This window comes from Beta vulgaris, chromosome 2, assembly GCF_026745355.1.
Source record: "Beta vulgaris subsp. vulgaris cultivar EL10 chromosome 2, EL10.2, whole genome shotgun sequence".
NCBI classification, from domain to species: Eukaryota; Viridiplantae; Streptophyta; class Magnoliopsida; order Caryophyllales; family Amaranthaceae; genus Beta; species Beta vulgaris.
In genome coordinates this window covers 28,554,041-28,579,739 of record NC_079203.1, presented here as the reverse complement: position 1 = coordinate 28,579,739, position 25,699 = coordinate 28,554,041, and the positions used below count along the sequence as shown (strand labels likewise).

At 33.1% G+C, this 25,699-nt stretch overlaps 1 protein-coding gene and 1 long non-coding RNA gene across 5 annotated transcripts; one reads left to right on the top strand and one right to left on the bottom strand.

Annotated features, from left to right (window-relative positions):
- Window positions 1-707: 707 nt before the first annotated feature.
- LOC104883567 (uncharacterized) lies at window positions 708-22,197 on the bottom strand. 4 transcript variants are annotated; one of them, XM_057392568.1, is made up of 11 exons: window positions 21,808-22,197; window positions 19,094-19,252; window positions 12,517-12,654; window positions 12,315-12,413; window positions 11,857-11,946; window positions 10,977-11,072; window positions 10,760-10,903; window positions 10,449-10,556; window positions 8,730-8,781; window positions 4,903-4,967; window positions 708-1,168 (listed from the first exon to the last, which is right to left on the bottom strand). In XM_057392568.1, the coding sequence occupies exons 1-10, from the start codon at window positions 21,904-21,906 to the stop codon at window positions 4,939-4,941; spliced, it is 1,014 nt and encodes a 337-aa protein (XP_057248551.1). In that variant the 5' UTR covers window positions 21,907-22,197; the 3' UTR covers window positions 708-1,168; window positions 4,903-4,938. The 4 variants fall into 4 exon arrangements, with proteins under 4 accessions (XP_057248551.1, XP_010666414.1, XP_010666413.1 ...); XM_010668112.4 differs by lacking the exons at window positions 708-1,168; window positions 4,903-4,967 and adding an exon at window positions 8,260-8,643 and having other exon boundaries at window positions 21,808-21,916; window positions 22,009-22,195; XM_010668111.4 differs by lacking the exons at window positions 708-1,168; window positions 4,903-4,967 and adding an exon at window positions 8,260-8,643 and having other exon boundaries at window positions 21,808-22,195.
- Window positions 22,198-23,467: 1,270 nt separating this feature from the next.
- Window positions 23,468-25,637, top strand: LOC109136483 (uncharacterized). Its single transcript, XR_007271192.2, has 2 exons — window positions 23,468-24,586; window positions 25,346-25,637. It is a non-coding gene; the product is annotated as an uncharacterized LOC109136483 (long non-coding RNA).
- Window positions 25,638-25,699: the final 62 nt, after the last annotated feature.

The following is a 25,699-nucleotide window of genomic DNA, read 5'->3' as shown; positions in this document are numbered from 1 at the left end:
TGCTATGCACAAGATGTGGGGTCGGTTCCCACATAGGTTGTGAAATGACTATAATTTGAGTTAAGACAACATTTAATTAGAGTCATAGGAACTAAAATTTAGAGTTATGCAAACATTTGATTAGAGTCATAGGAAGTAGAATTTAGAGTTATGCCAAGATTTGATTAGAGTCCTACGAAACAAAATTTTGAGTTGTACAAACATTTGTTTAGAGTTGTAGGAAGTAAAACCTAGAGTTATCCTATATTTGATTAGAGTTATAGGAAGTCAAAGTTAGAGTTACACCAACAGTTAATTAGAGTTACATGAATTAGTAGTTAAGAGTTTTGCGATCACTTGATTAGAGTTATACCAACATTTGATTAAAGTCTTATGAACTACAGTAGTTAGAGTTATATGTTCTAGTAGTTATATGAACTAGTTTTTTTTTTACAACAATGAACTAATTATTACTTCTTATTATAACTCTAAACAAGTGTTTTCATTTTCACAACTCTAAATCTATTTTATATAACTCTAAACAATAGTTGGTATAATTCTAGTAAGTATCTTCTATTACTCTAAAGAATTGTTGCTATAACTCTAATTAATACTTTCTGTAATTCTAAACCAATAATGTAATAACTATATTTTCTACTTCATGTAACTCAAACAAGTGCTACCATAACTCTAGCTATTACTAGCGATAAATCTAAACAAGTCTTGAGTAATTATAAATCTGCAATTTCACAATCACACCAATTCTTCCATTTCAAAATGCTTAGTCACAACAACTATTAAATTATATAAATTGATGGATAAAAAATTGCTTGACCAATTAATCTACTAAGCAACAATATTATAGACCACATTTGATTTGATGCAGCCACTGCCTTCACTCCTTGCTTGTTACACAAAATGTATTTGAATACAATAGTCTCATCCTTTGCTCGAGTCTCGGTAGACATTCTAGTATCAAACACACATGCTACATCATATATATTATAAAAGTCTGTTGCATCTTTAAGACTGTCAAAAATCTACCAAACTTTAGGAATTAATTCTGCTGGAATAACTCGAGTGAACTCATGTTCTTCGCATGGGGTGATGTTTGTACTTCGTTTAGGTGGTGTAGACAGATTTAACGACGCAATGTTTATGCTTTGCGTAGAGTTACTAGTTCCTGCCTCTGCATATTAAATAGGTATAAATTGGAAGTCAACGATTTACAATTCAAAGTATTGCACACATAAAAGATATGGCAATAAATTCCTATAACTCTAATCAAGAGTGTCTATAACTCTAATCATTACTTTATATAACTCTAAACAAGTCGTACAATAAGCACATTAATAAACTTCCCAAGAGCTCATTCATAGGTGTTAAACACAGTTGAATCAAAATATTGTCAAAACTATATCATATAATGCTTTTCTATCTTATATTATAGTTTTAGAATATATATAAGAACTACATTTTTTTTATTGCTGTTCTTTTAGTTATATTATTGTACAGGTTGATATAAAATCAGGTTATGCGTCCTAATTAGCAGTACTCCATGAGGTAGACTCTGAAGTCACAAAAATGAACACAATTGTCATGGCAATAGATTCGCAAGTTCTAAATTTTCTCAAAGTTACATTCTCTTGTTAAAAAATATACATGAAAAGAAGTAAGAGATACATTCTCTTGTTAAAAATATACATGGAAATATACATGAAAAAATATACATTATCACGTTGCTATACACTACTTCATTTTTATCCTCCTTTAAATCTTTTGTATTATGATAACTCTAATTAGTTTTCCTATAACTCTGAACAAGTGTTGGTATAACTCTAATGACTATTTCTTATAACTCCAAAAAAGTGATTGTACAATTCTTAAACATGTATCAGCATAACTGTAATAAATATAATTGATTTACTTATTAATGAAAATCAAAAGTATTTGATTAGAATTTAAAAGTATTATGATAACTCTAATTAGTTTTTCCTATAAAGAAGTGATTATACAATTCTTAAACATGTGTCACCATAACTATAATTATTATTTCATATAACTCTAACTACTCATTCGTATAACTCTAAAGAAGTATTGCCATATATAATTGTAATTATCATCAAAGAAAAATAAGTTAGTATAACGCTAACTCTAATTAGAAGTACATAACAAGTAATGTCATCATAACTATAATTATAACTCTTATGACTAGTGAAATACTCATGTAACTCTAATTAGTAATTCATATAACTCTAATCAAATACTCCTATAACTCTAATTAGAACGTACATAACAAGTAATGTCATAACTATAATTGGAACTCTTATGACTAGTTAAATACTCCTATAACTCTAATTAGTAATTCCTATAACTCTTATCAATTACTTCTATAACTCTAATTACAACGTACATAACAAGTAATGCCATAACTATAATTATAACTTTTATGACTTAAAAAAAACTCCTATAACTCTAATTAGTAATTCCTATAACTCTCATCAAATATTAACTCTAATTAGAAGGTGAATATAAGTTTGCAAAATATTTTCTTTTATTGATGTTTGAGTATTGTAGTGTAACCTTTTTGTCTTATATATGTGATAAGCTAACACCATCATGATAAATGTGGATGCACTTAATTTTATTCCTCTGCGTCATTGTCTGTGTAATAGTATGGAATTTGTCAACATGTTTGAGGAAGTCGATAACTCATAATTGGCTAAGAGGTAGAATTTCCAGCCACCATTCAACACCAAAAGTCATATATTATATGAATGAGTAGTTCAAATGTATATGGGAAGCATCTTTCTGTGATGCTTCCTCATACTTGCACGGAAACGAAAAAAACAGAAAAAAAACAACGTTTGAAATTAAAGAACCGAAGCAGTGGATTTGTTGTAAATATTTGTTGCGAAAAGTTTATTAACTTTGCTGCGTAAATTTCAGATTTCACTAGTGGAAAAATGAAGAAGGGCTGCGCTAAAAAAGACATGTAGGGCTGCGCTTTTTGACAGCAGCCCTTTCAGTAGCAGCCCTTCACTTTTTAAGTAGGGCTGCGCTAGAAAAGCGCAGCCCTTAAGCTAGAAGGGCTGCGCTAGTTAGGAAAAAGCGCAGCCCTTCTAGCCCAGAAGGGCTGCGCTAGTTAAGAAAAAGCGCAGCCCTTCCTACAAAAAAAAAAAAAAAAAAAAATTTTTTTACTCATAATCTCACATTTTCTGAAATTAAACAGAAGAGAAGAGAAACGAAACGAAAATACTAAACCCAAAACAATAAAAAGAATGAAACGAAAATGAGAAAAAGGAACAAAAACTAATATACAAAGAGAAGTATACAATAAGTATACAAGAACATTAATCAAAACAAAGATGAAAATACAAGAAATTATATACAAAGAGAAGTATACAAGAACATTAATCAAAATAAACAAAGAGAAGTATACAAGAATAACATTAATCAAAATAAACAAAGAGAAGTATACAAGAACATTAATCAAAACAAAGAGAAGTATACAAGAACATTAATCAAAACAAAGAGAAGTATACAAGAACATTAATCAAAACAAAGAGAAGTATACAAGAACATTAATCAAAATATATAAACAAAGAGAAGTATACAAGAACATTATAGATCTGAAAATACAAGAACTACAACCTAATAATGTTTAAATACATAAAACAAAACCCAAATACATAATTTAAGGGAAAAAAAAAATTCGGAAAAACTTAAAATGGCTATTTGGAGGCTTAAACGAACTCGGATGGCTTAAAAAGCCTAAATATCACAGCATAACGGTGAGTTTGACTCGTTGGCCCGTTCCGCTTCCGAAAAGGTATCACAATAGGCAATCGGACTCCGTCGCCATGTTTAGTGCAAATCATTTCAAGGTTTTTGTCGCAAATGTTTATGGGAGTTTTGAGATAGAAGAGAGGATGAGAGAGAAGAGAGGATGAAAGAGAAGGAGGAAAGGAATAATGAGGGACGTGAGAGAGGAGAGAAAATGAGGGATAATATATTTGACGAATCCCCGCTCAATATTTCAAAGCCCGCGATTCCGAATTTTCAAATTTTTTCAGGAAGAGCTGCGCTTTTTTAAAAAAGCGCAGCCCTACTAAGCAGAAGGGCTGCGCTTTTCAAAAAAGCACAGCCCTTCACTTAGTAGGGCTGCGCTTTTTTAAAAGCGCAGCCCTTCTTACCTACAGAAGGGCTGCGCTTATTTAAAAAAGCGCAGCCCTACTAGTGAAGGGCTGCGCTTTTTTAAATAAGCGCAGCCCTTCTGCTTAGTAGGGCAGCGCTTTTTTAAATAAGCGCAGCCCTTCACTAGTAGGGCTGCGCTTTTACGAAAAGCGCAGCCCTTCCTGCGCAGCCCTTTATGTTTTTTCCCCTAGTGTTTGTTCTCCTTATAATTATAAACAAATTTTGAAAAAAGAGAAGCATGCAAATTCATGAATATAAACTAACCTTCATGCGATGCGGTAATGGATTCCATGAAATTTCTTGAAAAAAGGATATGACAGGAGAGATGTGCAGTTGTATGGGAGGGAATATACGATGTTTTTGGAAGAAGGAGAAAAAAGGAGAGCGCACACACGCACGCACGCACGCACGCACGCACGCGCGCACACACGCACGCACGCACGCACGCACGCACGTATATATATATATATTATATATTATATATATACTAATTCCTCCATGTGAATTAATAAAAATAAAGTTTCCAACCAGAAGCTTGCATCAGTCTTCTCTACAAACATAATATAATCTCATAATCAACATGTTCCACACAACAACACAAAATATGCAAACTCAATATAATAGAAATCATATATGAACTCAAAATAGTTTCTATACATGATACTACATGATTTGTATCCTTAAAATCATGATACTAAGCACATCAACATATAGGTATGTACGTACCTTGTGTAGACAAACTGGGTGGCCACTTTCACAACCTTAAAAGTCGCCTACAACGAATTCTCCGCCTAATAAAAATCAACATAACAAAAAATCAATACCAAATAATTTCATGCAACTTTAAAATATTTTAAACCTCCTTTAAAAATATTTAAATGTATTTTCCATCATTAAAACTTAAATTACTAACACTTCTTAATATAGTACTATTATACTAGTTATTAAAATCTTTAAAACTCCATCAATAATTCCTTTTTAAAATTCCAGCAACATATAATATGTTAAAACTCCCTTTAAACATGCTTAAACATGCTTAAACATACTTAAACTTATAAGGGTCATCAATTTCATAGTTTATAACATACTACTATGATTTTTCAATATTTAACACCCTGAAAATCCATGCTTTGATGATTAAAAATCCAATCTAAACATAATATATAAATGTGAATTTGTATTTCTTCAATACATAAATTATATAATCTTAGATTCATAAATCCTTAAACTAAAGCTTTTAAACATAATCAAAATAAAAACAAGTCTTAAAAACACAATCAAAATTATGGGTTTAATGAATTTATATATGTGTTTTCTTGTGGGCTTAGGGAAAAGGTAATTGGGCTTAACTAGAGTTTAATGATGAGTAAAATTGATGATTGGATCTCCCTACATATCTAGAAGTCCTTTTCCTAATCTAATTAGTGTTTGGATTCTTCAAGTCCATTTAGACTCCTTTTTCAAATCCCAAAAGTATTTCAAATATTTTTCAAAGCATGCCTAAACAAAATATTTTAACTTCTTTAAATCCTTAAAATAATTCCTTTGACTTTCAAATAATCAACCTTTTAAGAAAATAAATATTTTAATATTAAATTATATTAAATATAAATATATATGCTAAAATATAATTATAAAATTCATAAATTTACGGGAAATTACATTTTGTTATTGAGTCGAGTTGTCCTATGAGGCGCTCACAATTGAAAATGCTATAAATATTCATAGTTGACAACCAAACATGCATCCCTTCTTTCCTCTTTCGCTCTCTAACACCAATATCCAATTTGAGGTTTCGTTCAACAAAAAATTCAATATGCACAATGTATAAATTTGATTAGTTTGCTTCATGTTCTATGCAAATTCTTCTTACTTTCCATAGGATTCACCAATTCGATTGTTTAGGAGTAATGAGCAATACCCAGTCCCGTCCGAGTACCATGAGATTCAAACTTCACTCAAATTTGAATGAACTTGACATGAAAGTTGGCAAAATCTCAAACGACTAGACTACAAATGATCTGGCCCAAACTTGATATAAATGACCCTATTGCCACTTTTACTTTGTATTTGTTAAACACTTAGTATTATAATCAAATTATAATATCAAACACGCAAAATAAATGCGCCATATTTTACAACTTTCGAACAAAAAAAAACTATACCCGTGACTTACATCACACTTTTTTTTTACCAAAGTGGTAATTTGACATTTAACTTAGAAATTGGCAATGTGGTGTATTGTTTTTTTTACCAATTTTCTAATTGGTCCTTTACTTCTCTCCTTTTGTTTGGCGAACTCGTTTCCCTCTTTCATTTCCTCTCTATATGCAACCCAAGTTCCCTCTTCCATCTCCTCTCTATCCAGTTTAACATGCATCACATCAGCAAGGCAAAATCAAAGAAAAATAATCTATTAGACCATCATTAATCTCAATGAGATGATGAAAGTAAAAGCTGCAAGATTTGAAGCAACATAATGTTTTAAAAAAGTTGCTCTGGTTTACTTATTTTTAAAATTAGATAAGTTTCCCCATTAACAATTTAGAATCTATTTATTGTCCTCTTCCAACTCCTCTGTGTACTTATTACAATAATAAATGTCTTGGGTAGTTTGTGAGAAAATACAACTATCTTGTATGAAGTGTTGTACATGTGAGTAGTTATTTTCAGTGACAAATTTAAGATTTTAAATTATGATAGATGCAATTAGAAAAATATGAACTATACAATAAATTCATTGCATATAATTCAAGATGACAATAAATTGATGGTTCTACACATGGTAACCAAAACTTTTTATCTAATTTTTTAAATAAAAAATCTATAAATTAATGTATAGGTCATTATGCGATGTTATTTGATATGTAGGATGCATACCTAGCCGACTTAGGATCATTTTAGTTATAGGTATAGGTATAACGACTAATATGGGATTTACAATAAACATGCAACAACAATTTTATATTCTCTCAATTAGTATTGTGTCCGCTCGCTGTATTATAAATTTATTGTAAACGTAGTCCACATTAAATCAAATGAGTCACTTTTAAAATCAAATATCTTTGACCTAGTGGTTAAGATTGAGGTGCTATGAACGATAGATCACAGGTTTGAATTACCCCTCGTTTCTTTGTACTGCCTTCGTGGCTCATATGGATAAAAAAAAAAAAAAGTCACTTTTAACAATTTTCTAGATGACTTTTTAGTGGTGGTGATTGATTATCAAGTAAAGGAATTAAATTAGAAGGTTGAGTATATGTTTCAATTATTAAAAAGTAACAACTCGTAGCAAATTAATTAAATAAATGTAATTTAATAGATAGTTTATGAATATAAGGGTAAAGTTGGAATTTTTTTCCCTAGCATGTGGCATTTTCAAAATCATAAGATTACCATATAAAATTTCCCAAAATTAAAGGTTATCATATTCCTATTGATTAACAACATATTTAATGATGAAACTGCATAACCATTAACATTGATATAATACTTTTCTAGCAAAATCATACACAAATTCGTTCTCTTTACTACACTTTGTAACCATTTATCAAACTTATCGTATTAGTTAGAATGCTAAAATTGACGTATGAATGAAGTTGGAAAACATTTAACTTATAATATTAAAGCTAGAAAAAGGAATATGTGCCCCAAATTGAGATGGAATCATCTTTGCATAATCAGTTATAAAAATTCATTTCTTTGCTTTACCAACATGCTCCTGAAAATTGCATGTCAAAGTGTTCATCAATTTTTAATCACTTGCTACATTGTTATAGGCGCAAGTATTTATGAGAGGATATTAAGTGCAGTGAGGAGTTGAGGATCATAACTTTATAAGAAAACAACAAATACTTAAAAGTTACAGATAGAAAGATAACAATAATAAAAGGAATTATAGATATTTTTTGCGGGGTTATGGTTAAAAGAAATGTAGCAAGTAAAGAGTAACCTCCACTTTTGTAAATGTAACAAGTAAAAATAGACAAAGGGACTCAAAGGAGTGACTGTTGATCCTCGTCTATTACTGGCCTAATTAAGCAGGGAAAATAACAGCTTCAGTATACCTTCTTTTGCAGTATAACAGATTCAAGCCTAATAAGCTTGTACATTTTTCTGTTTATTTAGTGAGCAGCATACTCTGAATCTGTTTTAACATTATAAAACTTCCAATACTACTATGGACCAAACAGCTCCATACTCAAAACTACTATGAAGCACAAAAACCAGCAAACTCATACTTATCCTGTTTTACCATAGAAGCCATAAGATACTTAAATTTATCTTTTTACACTTTCAACTACAACTTACCTACAGAACTGAGCATCTCTACCTATACTTAGTTCAATCAGGACATTTTTTAAAAAAACACAAGGATTATCTGAAGGACCAAAGGAGTTACCCCCATTGGAATATTCATACGAACTGATTATGCACGAGATTTCATCTCAATTTCAACTTGTCCATCTGCAGAATACATCAATACTAGCTTATGCGAAAAGTACATGTTAATCAGTATGCACAAAAGAACAATGATGCATAAAGGCACTCACCTCTCAGATTAATGGCTCGATTTGCTTGAGCATCGGCAGCAGAATTGAACTCCTGATGACGATGGAATGTCAAAATTAGATAAGAGATTCATATGACCCTCATCAAATTTGGGATATAAATCACTCCACTCGCCCTGATGTTTGGCAGACTTTATCACTTTCCCTCAGACATCAACTTAAGTCTACTATGAAATTGACTTGACAGTTCTTAAAGATGAAATGATCTGCCTCTTTTTACTTGGATCTCTTTTATTTCCCCCTTTTTGACACAAAGGACATGGGGAATGGGCGAGTTATCATGACATCACAAATCAGGGAGAAAAGGAATGACTATAAAAGCAATAGCCATTGGACATGAACAACTTTCCTATCCCATGAGTTAAACTTTGTTCTTTTCACCTTTAAAAAGAAAACGTAATTTTTAGGGCCAATAATTGAGAAAAAAAAAACTAAGTTCACATAAAGGCCAATAAGTTCATATAAAAGAAGGGCCAAAACAACTTATGATAAGGACTAATAAATTGAGATCACTTCAAAATAAGGTGCTTCAGGCAAAGAGAGTAAAGCTCAAGTCCAAGCACATTTGCAATTGTGAGAAAACAAAAGAGAGAATGGGATGGTTAAAGAGAAAGACAACTGCAGTTGCAAACGCTATAAGGCCAGCCTTAACTTGATACAAAAGGGTGTACATGAAGAGGTCTTAAAATATGACTTCATACAACATTTTACAGAGGTGCAAAGCAGCATTTGATTGTGTGAGGGAGTTGAGGGAACCTTGAAAATTGTTCTTCAATGAAGCCTTTGCCAAATAACCATATTGCAGGTTCTTGCTAAAAGATGGGAGTGAATTGTGAAGCAATAACATGGAAATCTTTCTTTCGTTTGATACTCTTGAGGTTTAACAAAATTCAAATGCATGATACCTAATCAGTATTCAAAGTGCCCTGAGGTTTGTGAAAATTCACATTATCTCCGCCACTCATTGGAAGTTTTGGCTGAACGTTTTCGTTTTCAATTCTGTGCTGTGCTGTTCACTAAAGATTTCCATCATGGACCTCCTAGAGACTAAAAAAGAGCATGAAGCCAGAGAATTATATTGGATAGATCGAAAAAAGATTTCAGTCATGTGGAAGTGTAAAATGGAACACTTATATAAGAATTTATTGGGTCCAAAAAATCCAATTTGATGAATTTAGAAGGCAAGCCCAGTAATTATATATACAAGGGTGTAAATTGGTTTATTGAAATGTTGGAGATGGATCACATTCCTAAATGCAAATCCGATTTCAAACTGTTGGAGATGGAATATTTGAGTCCAAATCAAACAGTAAATTTCACAGAAATAAATCCACAATATCTGAGTAATATAATCTAATTTCAATCCAACCAAAATAGGTCCATCTATTACTTATGTGCAATAGGCTCATCTCCAACATTCACAAAAAACCATAGTAGACGATTCTGCTTTAAAACCAGATACAGTGCACACTCTTATGAACCTCAACCTAAAGGTCATCATGGACACAAATTAGAACAGAAATTCTGTTACAAACGTGACCATATAGAATTTGTTAGACCTACGGTTCACCCAGTATGATTTCCATTATCCACAGTTTACTGGTGAGAAAGCAGCTAAGCCTAAGCAGTTCTTGAAATAGCAGCATCTCAAAGAGTAAAAAGTCGGAAAGCAATGAATAAGTCTGGAGTTCAAACACTCACCCTAGGAACATGCTCAATAGTAAACGACAGAAACTGTTTCTTCAGGAGCAATGCATCCTTGCACAGCTTGGCCATGTTCTCATGTTTGCATTTCCATATACCCTGGATCTGAATTCATTCAATATGACCCTTGTGAGCGAGAGACAAAGCGTGGCCCATGAACAAAGTATGAAGTATGAACTAGTATATGGCTGATGTACCCACCAAAAAAAGGAGGAGATTGCAAGTTGAAAAAAAAGTGTAGAATTTTGTGCTTAATGTTAGAAAACGTGAGGATATTAGTATAAATATATCGAAAATAAACCAAACACCTGATTGCAAACCAGCAGAGAGTCTCCTCGAACTTTAACATGCTTGAATCCTTTTTGGAGAGCTGTTCTCAGACCTAATATCACTGCTCGATACTCAGCGACATTATTAGAAGCAACCCCAACACCTTCTCGCAAAAGCCAAACCTGCCAAAATAAGATTATGAAAAGCAAACAAACTTCTTGTAAGCAATCTTGGCAAAAATGAGATACTTCATACCTCATTTCCTCCATCTACAGCACGCATAACAGCTCCGGCACCAGCTTGTCCAGGATTTCCTTTTGAAGCTCCATCAAATTCAATTGTACAAGATTTCTGTACATATTTATAGTAAGTAAGATTTGTAACCAGCAACAGATGAAGATACCATGATTACAGTCATAGCACAGGTAATAAAATCGATGACTTTCAAGTTTCAAGTTGCACTGTGTTCATATGACATGCAATAGAATCCATTACTCTGCATTACTTCAGTCTCTAAAAGAAATACTGATCTTCAAATAGGAGCAAAAGAATAAATAAAAGAAACAATCAATTGTCATGATGCACTTGTTACAAGGATTTAGTGTGATATCAAATTAAAAACTCAGTTTGTGATGCCTAAGAAGATCTTGAAACTTGATAGTGTGTGATGTTAATCATTGCTTGAAATGTTGCTTTCTAAAATATTTGGGACCTAGATGAAGGAACCGTTCCCACAAGATGAGCCTCCCCTTCAAATTATAGGTCTTCTCCAAATTGCAGTAGATTATAACAACTGCTCAAATTTCCACTCGTTGACCATTCCACAAGGAGTAATACTCACATAATTTGATCTTGACTAGATATTTTATTACAATTATAAAGACAAATATGAACACTTGATTATTAAATTTAATTTGATTTCACCTAAACCTACTTGATCTTGAGTTATAGACATCGCATAGGGACCTGTAACTTGATCTTGACTAGATATCTAGAAGAGGAGGGATAATACTTAAACCTTCATAGTTAACCGGCTAACCCTTCATAAATTACCCCAAACCTTGAGGTAACTCAGTGAAAATTTCTATAATGCTTCACTTGCTATATATATCAATCAAGTTGCTGAAAAACTTACACTGGTAGAGGGGACTAGCTCTTGGTAATTCCTCAGGTCACTAATTTTCTTCTGAAGTTTTGGCGAGAATGAAATTGATTCAGCGGGAACCTGCACACAAGTGAGAGTTTATACAACTTTGTGCTTACATTATAGTCCCGCTTTTTCTTGATAAGTTTATTTTAAACTTATGCACATAAATTAAAAACATGTTATCTATTGTATTGGAACTATAGATTGATATGTAAAACTTAAAAGTACCAAGTACTATTACATTTATATTTTATATATGACCTGACACGGAGTATGAAATTTTGGTCACTTGACGGATAACAATAATAAAATTACACCAATTAGCCATAGTCATGCAGCATTAAACTGAAAACTCATCTCCTATGAATAGCCTAATATCTCTTCAGCAAGATGGATTTGCCGGTTGAAACTCACATACATAGAGCATTTGGACTGAAGGAAATTACACATGCAGGACGAACCAGGTTAACGGGCCTTATATTGTTCTTCAGCTCACAAGAATTCTGTTGATGACTCGCTTGGAATACATTCAATCCAGTATCAACCTCAAAAATAAACACCAGTTAGAGAGTTCAAGTTTAAAATAGAAATAATTTCCATGGATAACTTTATTGTAATAAATTAACTATAGCAGTTCTAGAACAACACCTGCTTCTGGATCCTCCCATTAGGAGCTGGAATAGCAACAGAAGCAGGACCAACAGAGGCTTGAGCTTCTACATAATTCTCTAACTTGACATTTTTTCTTGAAGGATTCAGGGTGGAGCAGCTTGGTTCACCAACATCCTGATAAACACATTCATTACATTAATTAAACAAATCCTATAGAAAAATCAGGTGACAGCCACAGCAACCAGAGGAGATTCAAATTCCTTGAGTTCCGACATTCTCAACAGAATTTTAACAATCAGCTTGTAGCCATAGTTCATTATTATTATGAAGAGGAAAGACAAAAGGATTCTCAAACTTGTAGAAAGAAAAATGCTAAAAACAAGGTGTATGGAATTCTCATTGCTGAAGCTGTCTACAAAATGTGTCTGCAAAGAAAATGAAAGCAATGTCAGGGAATCACATTGATACAATTGCTTTAAGTAGACTTGTTTGTATTAAAGTTTGCTGTAGGTTGCCATGTAGTTTACAGCAGTTGCTTACATTGTTACATCCTAAGCACATGAAGAACCCTCCCTTCTAATTCTTCCTAGAAGGTGGGGATTAGAGGATACTGATGCTATTTCTTTTAGGCTTTTTTGTTGCTTTGTAGTATATTGGTGTGCGTATTCTGCTCTATGGTTAGTAATAATAAATTTTACTTTTCAAAAAAAAGAGTTTAACCAAGGATTTAGAGAACTTTGATAGAGAGGACTATGAAAAAGAAACTCAAAACTTCTAACAAGGTAGAAGTAGAAATAAAAATTCAAGGTAAGGTCCAATTACCTCATTCGGAATAAAGGCTATATTGAAATTGTGCAACAAGCATCGGAGTCTGCTCACAGTAATCACAAGTTGAAGAATGTTTGGGTTAAATTGCAGGCTGTTAAACAAGCTTTGAAAGGCTTCCATACCAGCAAGTTCTCAAAGGCCCACTGCAAAGTGGATGATTTTAGAGAAAAACTGGCTGCCATCCAAGCTCTACCAGATTTGAATCATGAGGAGGAGAAATTTGCCATGAATCCATATTATGGGGAAGGGTAATCTAGGTATTATCTTAATTAGTAGCTTGGGGAATAAGCTAGATAGTTGTGTTAAGGAAAATACACTATATACAGGGATAATTATAGAGAGAAAAACATGTTGAAAATTGTTAAGGAAAAATTGGGTGAGCTCTTAGTAGTTCAATGGGAGAGAACAAGCCTCTCGAAAGCTTGTAATTATCCTTTTTATTGCTGTAATTTCAGTTTATTAATCAAATCTTCTATTTCTTCCTTAATCTATGCTATTAATGGTGTCCAAGCTATGTTAATTCATAGCAAATGGTATCACAGCAATACTTTTCTGGGGGATTAGAGAGCTGATTTTCGTATCCATAAAAAAAAAAAAAAATTTGCAATGGAGTTCGCCGGAGAAAGGGCAGCGGAACAGATGCAAGGGTGGATCCACGAGAAGTTTGCCTACATTTAGAGCAAAAGAGAATGAAGAAACTCCGATCATGAAGAAGAGCGAAAAATCCAAAGAGAGCTTCAACTTCATGAGTTTGATGGAAAAAATGTGGATGACTGTGAGGTGAGAATAAAGAAAAATTTACCACCATTAATGTAGAGAGACTTCCAGAAAGAAAAGGTGAATCACATGGAAATGGTAAATCTGGTGTTAGTGGGGACATTTTTGTGGGTCGAAACATCAAAGGGGTTCTAAAAGTTACATCAGGTTTTGGGGGTGGAAGAACTAAATCGGGCAAAAGGCCGGGTGACTTCGCAGAAGGGTTTACTGGTGGAGGTCAAGGAGACTTCGTTGGTGGCCCAAGCAGAGTCACCGACAACCGACAAACTCGACAGAAATCAGGCCCACTACTCACTCCCCAACCAACCCAAAATCTAATGGCACATTTGACCATTTCAATTCTAAACCGACGGACCCACTTTCTTTTTCACCAAACTCCTCCAACCCATATATGCCTACCCCTCTTCTGCCTAACCCATATTTTATTACATCTGCCGAACTTTTTATGGTTAAATCAATTTTTTTACTAATTTTCCCCACCAACCACCTTACAAACAGATATCACAGTCTTCACACCACATTACCACTCTACTTTCACCGTAATATCACTCATGACAGACCTCTTCCCTCCCGAGTTGCACTCAACCAAGAAGAGCATGAACGTCTGGCACTATCAAGGTAATATGGACCAGCCTTTGTCGAGGCCGAGCATCAAGTGCTGGATACTATCCAACTTGAGGACAAAGTGGAAGTTTGGGTGGCCGGTAATGCAATAAATCCATAATATAGGGAAGGGTAATTTAGGTATTATCTTAATTAGTAGCTTGGGAAATAAGCTCGATAGTTGTGTTAAGGAAATTACACTATATATAGGGATAATTAGAGAGAGAAAAACATGTTAGAAAATTGTTAAGGAAAAATTGGGTGAGCTCTTAGTAGTTCAATGGGAGAGAACAAGTCTCTCGAAAGCTTGTAATTATCCTATTTATTGCTGTAATTTCAGTTTATTAATCAAATCTTCTATAGCTTCATAGCAAAATTGTCAACTGAAGAGCTAAGGAAGTGGTCTAGGATTGATGATAGCATCATTCATCAAAAAGCTAGAATTAATTGGTTGTCTCTTGGTGATTCAAACACTAATTTTTTTTTTCACTAACAGTCAATGATACTGTAGAGTGGGTTTTTCTTGAAAGTATGTTGAAAGCATTGGGCTTCCCTAGTCAAATTTATTAGCTATATTATGGGTTGTGTCCAGTTTGTTTCTTATTCCATCCTGATTAATGGACTTCCATCTGTTCCTTTCATGACAAAGAAAGGTCTAAGACAAGGAGACCCTTTGTTTCCTTTATTCTCTGCATTGAGCATGGAGTATTTGAGCAGGTGCATAGCTGATATCGAGTACAGATCTAGACTTCAATTTTCATCCCAAATGTGATAGAATTAAGCTTACTCGTCTCATGTTTGCTGATGACTTACTGATGTTTGCAAGAGCAGATCTTAGTTCAATTTCCAAGATTATGGGCGCCTGTAACGAGTTCTCTAAATCATCTGGAATCCACTACTGAGAAGAGTTGTGTGTACTTTTCTGGAACTAGCAGATCATGTCCAAATGAATGTTGGTACATTACTTTCAAGTACCTTGGAGTTCCACTTGCTGCAAAAAAACTCAGCTTCACACAATGCAAGCCTCTTATTGACAGAATTACAGCAAGAGCACAAGGTTGGATTCCACATTTTCTTTCTTATGCTGGTAGATACAATTGGTGATTGGGAAGCATGCTGAATTACTGGGACCAGATTTTTCCTTTGCCTAAGAAATTAATCAAGGCAGTTGAGAACATTTGTAGAAAATTTCTGTGGACTGGAAGCAACTGACAGCAGCTCTAAGGCACCCAGTAGCTTGGTCTTTTTTGCAACATCCAAAGTCTCCAGGAGGGTTAAACATGACAGACATGGTACTTTGGAACAAGGCTGCAATCTTTAAGCTTTTATGGGCCATTGCTATTAAACAAGATGAGCTCTACGTTAGATGGGTAAATGCATATTATATCAAGAGAAACTCCATTGATACTGTTAAGCAGTAATTGTCCTTGGCTACTGAGGAATAATTTTTATACCAGAGACCTACTGGTGAGAATATCAGCTCTCACCGTAGGTTCAGCATTAAAAAAAACCTATCTCGTTCTACAAGGTGCCTATGAAAGAGTAACTTGGATAAGGTTACTGTGTAACAACAGAGCTACTCCTAAAAATAAGTTCATTTTATGGTTGACCTTGCTTAATAGACTTGCCACTTTAGACAGAATTAGTAAGTGGAACACGAACTGTGATCCTGTTTGTAAGCTGTGCAATGAACATCATGAGTCTGTCCATCATCTGTTCTTCTCGTGTTCTACAGTAGTGAATTGTGGAACAAGGTCCTGCAATACATTGATTACCAGCCCTCGAGCTTCAGCTTGAGCTTGAGACAGCTATAAAAAAAGCAAGGTGCAAGAAGAAAAAGTCCAAGATATATGTTATGATGTACTGAGAGTGTATATGCCATTTGGTTACAAAGAAATGTCAAGATTTAGGAACTCTCTTGTTAGTCCTAATCATCTTGTCAAAGATATTATCTTTAGAGTCTCTTGCAATTGTAAGGAGAATGAAAGAACTGGCCTAATTATGTACTAATTTAGTTGGAGGAGTGCTTGTAATGTGGTGTTAGTACTATGAGTAGCTTGTTACTCTAGTGCTCTAGTTTGTAACCTTTTTTTTTGGTTCTCAATAACAACTTTGAATTGCCAAAAAAAAAGTAGGGTTGTGTGTAATCTTTATGACTAAAAAATATCATACTTCCTCCGCTCTAAAGTAAATGAAACACTTACTATTTTAGGTCATCTGAAAATAAATGAAACATTTCTTTATTTGTTACTCACTTCTCTCTATCTCTCTCTTAATCACATGGGTCCCTCTTCTTCTTTCTCTCTATCTCTCTCCTCTCATAAATCCCCGTGCCAAGGTCCTACGTTTCATTTAAAACAGAACGGAGGAAGTATTTCTTTTTACAGTGTCCAACAAATATGCTAAACAAAATTTCCCAACTCTGGTGAGGTCCACAATATTAGGAGCTACTAAGCAGTAAGCACATAAGGTTGTGATGATTATAATTTTTCAAGATGTTAGGCACATAGCACATGTCTCTCATGAATAGCAAGAATAAAAATTGCAGGTTCAAAGTGATAGAGTTAATTTACACGCTTTAACTTTCTTCATATCTCTATTATATAAGGGAAAGGGGAGCTATGGTGTCCCCCAATAAATTTACTTAATTACCCGCTTAGTAAATCAACTACTCATGCCAAAAAAAGATGAAAGAAAATCAAACTCAAATATAGCATAAAAAAATTAACAAAGAAAATTATATCAATCAAATATTTGATCAATCAATACACAATCAAGTAGTAAACCAAAAAGGAAAATACAATCAATCAACAAAGTGAAATGATTTAATTAAAACAAAATACTTTGTTGATAATAATATAAGAAATACTTAATAAATCTGCATAACATTCTTTTATCGCTCATCAGTTTTAATTTTAAAAATCTTAAAGAAAGTATAAATAAAATAAATAATAAAAGATGGATTTGGTGAAGTGATATAGGCTTAATCAACAAAATTAGATAGCCCAAAAAACATGTCTAATGTTAAAATTTTTTACCTTTGTTTATGCCCAAAAAATTATAAATTATGTTCAACAAAAGTGAGGCATGCATCGCGTGCATAGATTGCTAGTTATAACTATAACAAACTAACCATGAAACTGAAAAAGCCACCGGTAATTAACATGTTTGTACCAATCAAAAGCCATATAAATTAATTTATGACAACAAGGTTAAATGTGTGCCTTGGAAAGATTGATTGAATCTCAAACGATATCAAAAAAAAAAACTAAAGAATGAAGAGATGAGGTCTCAACCTAAGACAATGGCGACGAAAACAATTTGGATTTTGGACATTAATGATTCATCATGTGAAAGTGAAAAAAGGATGATCATTGAAAAGTCTGACTGAGCACAATACAATATTTTAATAAAGAGCATATATGATCTATATTTTCAATAGTTTTATCAAGTAACCAAATCTCATAGAATGTGAAGATAGAATAGGTCTTGACGAGCAGGTGGATATGAGAACATTATAAAACCTTTGATGAAAAAAATGTACCAGGTACCAGGATATTTCTTTTCCGTACAAGTCATGTATATCAGATCTATCTAAAAAAAAATGTCTGAGAACATTATAATTTCAAACATATGTAGATAAGTTCTAATAAATTCTAATAAGATCAATTCACAACTACAATAAGTTCATTTTGGAAGGAACTGCAATAAGTTCAAATAAGTTAAATTCTTTAAATTTAACATACTGCCCATAAGAGCATAGTTCTTGAAAGGCAACTGGCCATGAGACACCTTTATGAAAAAAGGCCAAAAACTCATCTAAACCTACTCTATCTAGAATAAGACACTCTACAAGATTCCTATAAAAGGTTATCGTCTTTAGGTTTCTGACACAAAAATGACCTCTAAACAGTAAACAGTAATAACTTGACATATTTTAATGGATGGTGTATTAGCTATTTTGCACAAAGGTTACAAGTAAAAATGTTTTGCCTGTGAAGACCAAGGTGTTGCTATACCATAGGAGGCTAGGAAGTTCCACTCTGGTATGGAAGGGAAAACCAAGAAGTGAAGCAGAACATAAAATGTCCACATATTCTGCTCTCATCTTTACTGTCAGTTCTACAAGCCAACAGCTAAAATCAACAGATATTAGAAGTAAAGTACCAAAAGCAACAACATTACTTCCTAGCTAGGAGGTTTTAAGTGGCTCCCCTACTTTTGATTTCCATCACTCTTATGTTACCAACTTCCCCTTTTCGATTCCTACTCGTTATCCTCTTATTTTCTCTCGTTCCAAACTCTCTCCTCCACAAACTCTATCCTCCCACCCAACAGAAGAGAGGGGGTCAAAAAGCAATAACATTAATTTAATTAGACATACATAGTATTTGAAATTCCTTACCTGAAAAGGGCAAATAGAGAGACAACCAAAAAGTCCATCCTGCAAGTCACATGCACTAATGGAGAAACCTGCTTGCTGAAGCCCACGTGACAAAAGGTACGATTCTGTCTCCTTAGACAAGCCATATCCTTTGTATACTGATATAGAAGGGTCTAGTGGCTGCAAATTGAGAAGTATAAGAATTTTTACATGTTTCCACAATAACTAATTACTCAAAAGGAAAGACAAAGAATAATACATGGAAAATCAAAGTCAAGATGGATCAGAGGGGAAGTACATTTCAGTACTAACTAGCAATAAATCAAATTGGCGCAATGCCACTAAATTTAGATCAACATCCTCAAAACCCAACCAGTTTCAACTTTCAATTCCCCCAATATGGATGCTATTGAAGCCAAATAACAAGAATCGTGAATGACGACTAAAACATAATGATTTTGGTTTTGAGGTAGATGAATTGCTCACATGTACATAGTTTGATTAGTTAAACAGATTGACCTTTTTAGGCACATGTCAAGAAAGCAATTGAGAAAAAACATGGAAAGTTAAAGGCTAAAGCCATGGAAAATTGAGGCAATTAAAGCAACACTAGCTTAGTTTCGCTACTAAATCAAACAAGTTTGTCAGATGCTATGAATAAACTCAAATAAGAAGTGTCACATCGAGCTATAAAAAGGTTATTATGAGTCTTAGAACTGTAAATCAGTTGGCTTTCACCAACTAAGAAGATAAAGTAAGATGACTCCGTTAAACCTCAACAAGGCTTGTCCTTGAGGATTATTGTAGATGGTCTAAAATAGAATAGAATTCTAGCCAACAAAACTTGAAAAGCAATTAAGTGTCAACTAATCGATGAAAGTCCTTGAACAAGTTCTATAAAAGGAATATTGCTCCTAAATCATGATAATAGTCGAGCATATTAATTAGAGAACTTAAGAGTGACAAACTTATTCCACTCTGAACACAGACTCACATAACCTACTCTAACAGAACTCAAGTAGAGATTTCCAATTCTATATAAGAACTGGTGATCTATGATGAATATTATAAGGGTCTTGTCTAAATGTTTTTGGTCCAATCTAAATCTTTCTAGTCTGTTGTGAATTCTTTTAGTTGTTTTGTTACAAAGGAGAATAACGGTAATACAACAGCAATGTCAAAGTTGTAATCACGCTAGGATAGACTGGGTGCCTGAACCAGGATTTTATCTCATATAGCCCACATAAACCCTTGGCCTTCATTCCTGAAAACCCAATTTCTTCATTATATTGTTAACGCTCTCCGTCTAAGTCATTTTTGGCCTCCCTCTACTTGTTTTAATAACTTTATAACTACAACTCTCTACTACTCTTACTGGTGCATCCCCAAGTTGATGTCTCACATGCCCAAACCAATGTGATTAGATCACCCTAGCCTAATCATCAATAACCATAACTCGGACCTTATGAATATCTTCATTCTGGATTTAACTACAACTCTCTACTACTCTTACTGGTGCATCCCCAAGTTGATGTCTCACATGGCCAAACCAATGTGATTAGATCACCCTAGCCTAATTATCAATAACCATAACTCGAACCTTCTTACGAATATCTTCATTCTGGATTTGTAGCTCTCAAGGTGTTTCCAAACGTCCATCTCAATATACGCATCTCTGCAACATGGATTTCCTAAATATAATCCTTCTTAAATACCCACAATTTCACCCTGTATAATCAAAATGCTGGTTTTCTAAGTTAAGATGATTTTGTCTAGGATGATACAAATCTTTATGGTCTAGTCTTATGTAATTTAATTTGAACAAGAATGAATAGCAAGTAATAAAATATGGAAATGAGGTGACATAAATCAACATAAAGCAAGCCACTTTGTATGCTTGGCGGCATCTCAAAAGAATTTCTGATTTCAAAAACCTTGCGCCATTATTGAATCTGGTTTATTCTTGGGTCTATTAGAAAACTTCTATAATCAAATAGCTAGTTTGTTTTCATCGTCAGTTATCATTACTATAATAAATAGAGAAAATAACTTCAGCTTTTTGTCTACGGTTCTGAACATGATCCTGATTTCTGACTAGTAGAAAAATATAACAAACGGGATATGAAATTTCCTATACAACATGTATCATACAAATTCTCAAATCTTCAAAAACTGAAAAATGTATCTTCAGTTGTATGGTATTGGCGAATTTAAGCTCAAACGCCTCAATAAGTATCATCGAGCAACATGGTAGATGCCCCTAAGAGTATATTTCGTTCAGTATTTTTGGGTTAAAAAAACCGGAATGAATTACCTACTACTTTTCTTCTTGTGAGGGAAAGAGAATGTAACAAATTGGAAGGAAGAATCCATTATTATTATTAAAGAGAGGTTGAACCAAACAAAAAGAAAGGAAATTGGTAATTGACTGTATTTCGTAGAGTCCAAAAATAGTGAACCAAATATGTTGTATGTCTCTTCCAAAAACAACTAAATACCCAACACATCTTTCTTGTTTGTTCAATCTAAAAGCCGACACACTTAAAAGCTACTTCTATGAGAATTTGAAGTATCACCCATCTTCCAAGATCACTAATTTATACATATACACAAAAGGGAAAATTGAAGATGTGACATATATTTTTCAAGTTAAATGGGTTACAGATCATATAAAAAAAGTTGAAAAATAAAAGACAAATTGAAAAGTGTGGTTGAAAGAAGAAAGAGTGAATTACAGAGAAACCAGCTTGAGCTTGACAATCTGAGAAACTTGTATATATTCCGATGATATCGCCTTTCCTGACCACGTAGAATGCATCTTTTTCATCCTCCATTTCTGTCAAACTGCAACCACCAAAATTAAAAACAAACCCTTTTCTTCCAAGTGAGTACTAAAAACTTTGAATAAGTGTCAGTATCGGAATTTTGCAGGTTACTTTTGTTTCAGATGATCATGCAGGAAACAGGAATGATGCGAGTAGTAGGCGAAAAAGGGGATTCAAAATTCAAACTTTAACAGGAAACTTGGTGTAGGGTGAAGGAGTGAAAATTATGGGGCCCAAAAATAATTTAGGTTTACGTGCTGATTAGCTTCTTGCCTTCTTGTTCTTGGCGGGAGAAAAAAAAAAAAGTAAAGTTTCCTGAGACGGGAGACGGGACGCTACTTTTTTACCCCTAAACGTAAACGGCGTATTCGGCACAAGCTTTTTAAGTAGTAGCTTTTAGTGTTTTGACTAGGTCAAAACACTAATTAAGAAAAATAGTAGTGTTTGGCAAGTTAGTGGTATAAGTAGTTTTTAATGTTATAAATAGTGTTTGTGAAAAACTACAATTTGTAGCTTTTGTGGTAGCTTTTAGTGGTGCATAAATTATATATTAAAGTTTTGTTTGAGTTTTTAATTAACTATTTGTAAATAGCTACTATAACAGCTTCTTTACCGAACATTAATATCTTATACCGCTACTTAGACAGCTAACAGCTAACAGCTACACACCAACCACTGACAGCTACCAGCACAGCTAACAGCTACTCTAAGAGCTAAAAGTTACTACCACAACTATTTTTGCCGAATACACCCAAAGGCTTTATTTGGTAATTGATTGTTGGCTGTTTTATTTGGCTGGTTTAACTAACTGTTTTATTTGGTTGTTTGACTATTTTTATTTTATAAACATGTTTAGTAAAATTGATTTTTGGATGTTGCTGTTAACTATAAAATGAACATTATGGGCATTGATTTTTTATTAAACTTATACATTTTAAGACACTATAAAATGACCATTATTATTATTATTATTATTATTATTATTATTATTATTATTATTATTATTATTATTATCATTACTATTATTATTATTATTATTATTATTATTATTATTATTATTATTATTATTATTATTATTATTATTTAATTTGAAGATGATTGTAAGTAACATATATTGTTGTCAATGTTGATAATGATGTATAAACAGTCACTATTAAGCATTACATTATTAGACAAATATTTAAGGAAAACTTCACATCAATAATCCCAACTATGGGCACTCTTCCAATATTAATCTCAACTAAGGATTATTCCAGTATAATCCAAACGATGGGATCCATCTTCCCGAAAAAATCCTAACTGACCAGTGACTTACTAAACAGGTTAACTTTGTAATTTTTCTTAATTTATTTAATTAAGTTAATATTCTACCACCACCACCTAACCACCATTGACCACTACCACACACCACCGCACCCACCATCGCACACCACCACACCCGCCGTTAACCACCATCCCACGACCACAACCGCCACTGTAACACCCCAGATTTTGGAATATATAATATTTATTCTATTGAAAATAAATTATTTCTTTTAATTATTTCATATTTAATATTTTCATGTAGGAATTATTTTAAAAAAATATATATATAAAATATAAATATTTATGAATTTAGTGGGTTAAGTTTAGTGAAGAGTTTAAGTATTAATAAAGAAAGGTTATATATCTATGTAGTTATTTGGAAAAAGGAAAAGAGTAGTCTTCATGTTAAAAAGGAAAGGGGGAAAATAAAAGAATAAGAAAAGAAAAGAAAAGAAGCAAACTACGTTCATATCATTTCTTCCATCTTAATTCTCACCATCAACCTCTCACAATCTTCATCACACAAATAACACTACCACCTTCAACCTCTCTATCTTTCCGGCGCCTCAACTACAACACAACAATCTCTATCTAGCGGCAAGCGGCACCGTGAGGAATAGGTTCAACAAAAAAAAGTCGGATTTTGGTGCGTTTGAGGTTTGGGGTGCGTTTTAAGGGTTGATTTCACAAGCTTTCTTCACCATTAATCTTCCATAGTAGTGGATAAGTTAAGTTCTTAATTTAATTTTAGTTTTCTCAAAGTTTATGAAGTTAGGGTTTTTATAATTGAAATTGAATTGGGGGTTTTTGATTGTGAATGTTGGGTGTAGTTTGATTTAGTGAGATTGTTTCATGATAATAATGAGTTTATGAACAAGACTTGAAATTCGTATAAATCACAGGTCAGTTTCGTAATTCATGTTTTTCAACAGTTTCCGGGTGTTTTTCGCAAAAATACTATTTCACAAAAGTTGTTCATATCGAAATTCTACTCAAGTTAGGCTCAAGAAACGTTTGGTTCGGAGTTCGAATGAGGAAGTTATGCCCATTTTTATTTTCTGCTGAAATTAATAAATCTAGTTTCGAGTGTTTTAAGTTTGAATGTTTTTCCTAATGGATTTTAAGTATCTAAATATATATTATGAAGCTTAGGTGTTGGTTTTATATAAACTAAGAGAGATTTTAGTATTGTTAGTATGAGTTAATTATGTCATTTGAAGTGAGGCTCATAATTTATAAAACTAGAGTTAAGCAAAGCTCATTAACTAGTTAAGCCAAGTCTATTATTACCTAATGAGTACATATATGTTTATATTGTAGATTCCGATTTCATAGAGGAGCCGTATTGACTGCTTGACATAGTTGATTTGTTGTATTTTAAAAGGTAAGATTTCTTACTAAAACTTTTGTAGTTAGAGAAGAGTTTTGAAGAGGTATGTATCTCATTTTGGTTGAAAGTGGTTTGAAAAGGAGGATGTTCCTCCATTAATAGAAAGTTTTGTTGGTAAGGGAGGATGTTCCTCCAAAGATAAAGATGTTGGTTTCCAAACCACAAATCGAAAGTTAAAGGAAAGTTTATGGAAAGAGTATATCAAATAGTTTTGTGTTTTTAAAGTTGTGGGGATTGCCTGTGTGGCATCTCAAAGAATGGAACTTTGTCGGGTTTGGCTCGATTTTATAGAATAGTTTGTGGGGGTACGTTGATCAATACCTCGGACTTTGATCTTCTGCTACGGTTTGGCCGTTTGTAGGGTGTGCACACTAGGGATCTTTGTCTTAGTTTTATCCGGAGGGCCTAGCTAGCCCAATGGAAATAAAAGCTGTTCCATTCTCTAGATTTATAACTTTGAGACTTTTAATATATTTTGTGAAAGAAAAAGGAAAGAAATAATTTGGTTTCAAAAGGAAAAAGGAAAGAAAAGAATTGGTTTCAAAAAGAAAAAAAGAAAGAATGTACACGTTTTGGAAAGAAATACAAAGAAAGGAAAATGGGTTTTATAAAGTTGTATTTAGTATTATGTTTTGAAAGTAAATGATTTGTAGGATATGTTTGTTATATCCTACCAGCATATATGTTTGGCTTCTTAGTATGAAATCTTGCTCAGCTAGTTTGGCTCATACTACATGCCTGATATATATGCAGGTACATGAAGATTTGCAAGTGGGGTGTGGGCTGAGAGCAACGTTCCACTAGCTTAGTTGAAATATAGTAGTTCTATTTCCGTTGCACTATATATATATATATATATATATATATATAATATATCATCATTTTGGAACTTAAGGTTGTAAATATTAATTTACTTAAACCTTTACACGTTTGGATTGTAATAGTTTAATTTAGTTGTTGCTTTAATATTAATTCAGTTAGGTAGTTATCCTTAACGGTTATTCCTACAATAACCGTGGAATAACACTTTTGGATTTCGAGTACTTATGCATGGATGAATTGACTTTTGAGCTGGATAAGGATTTTGGAGAACTTGGTTTGCTGGAT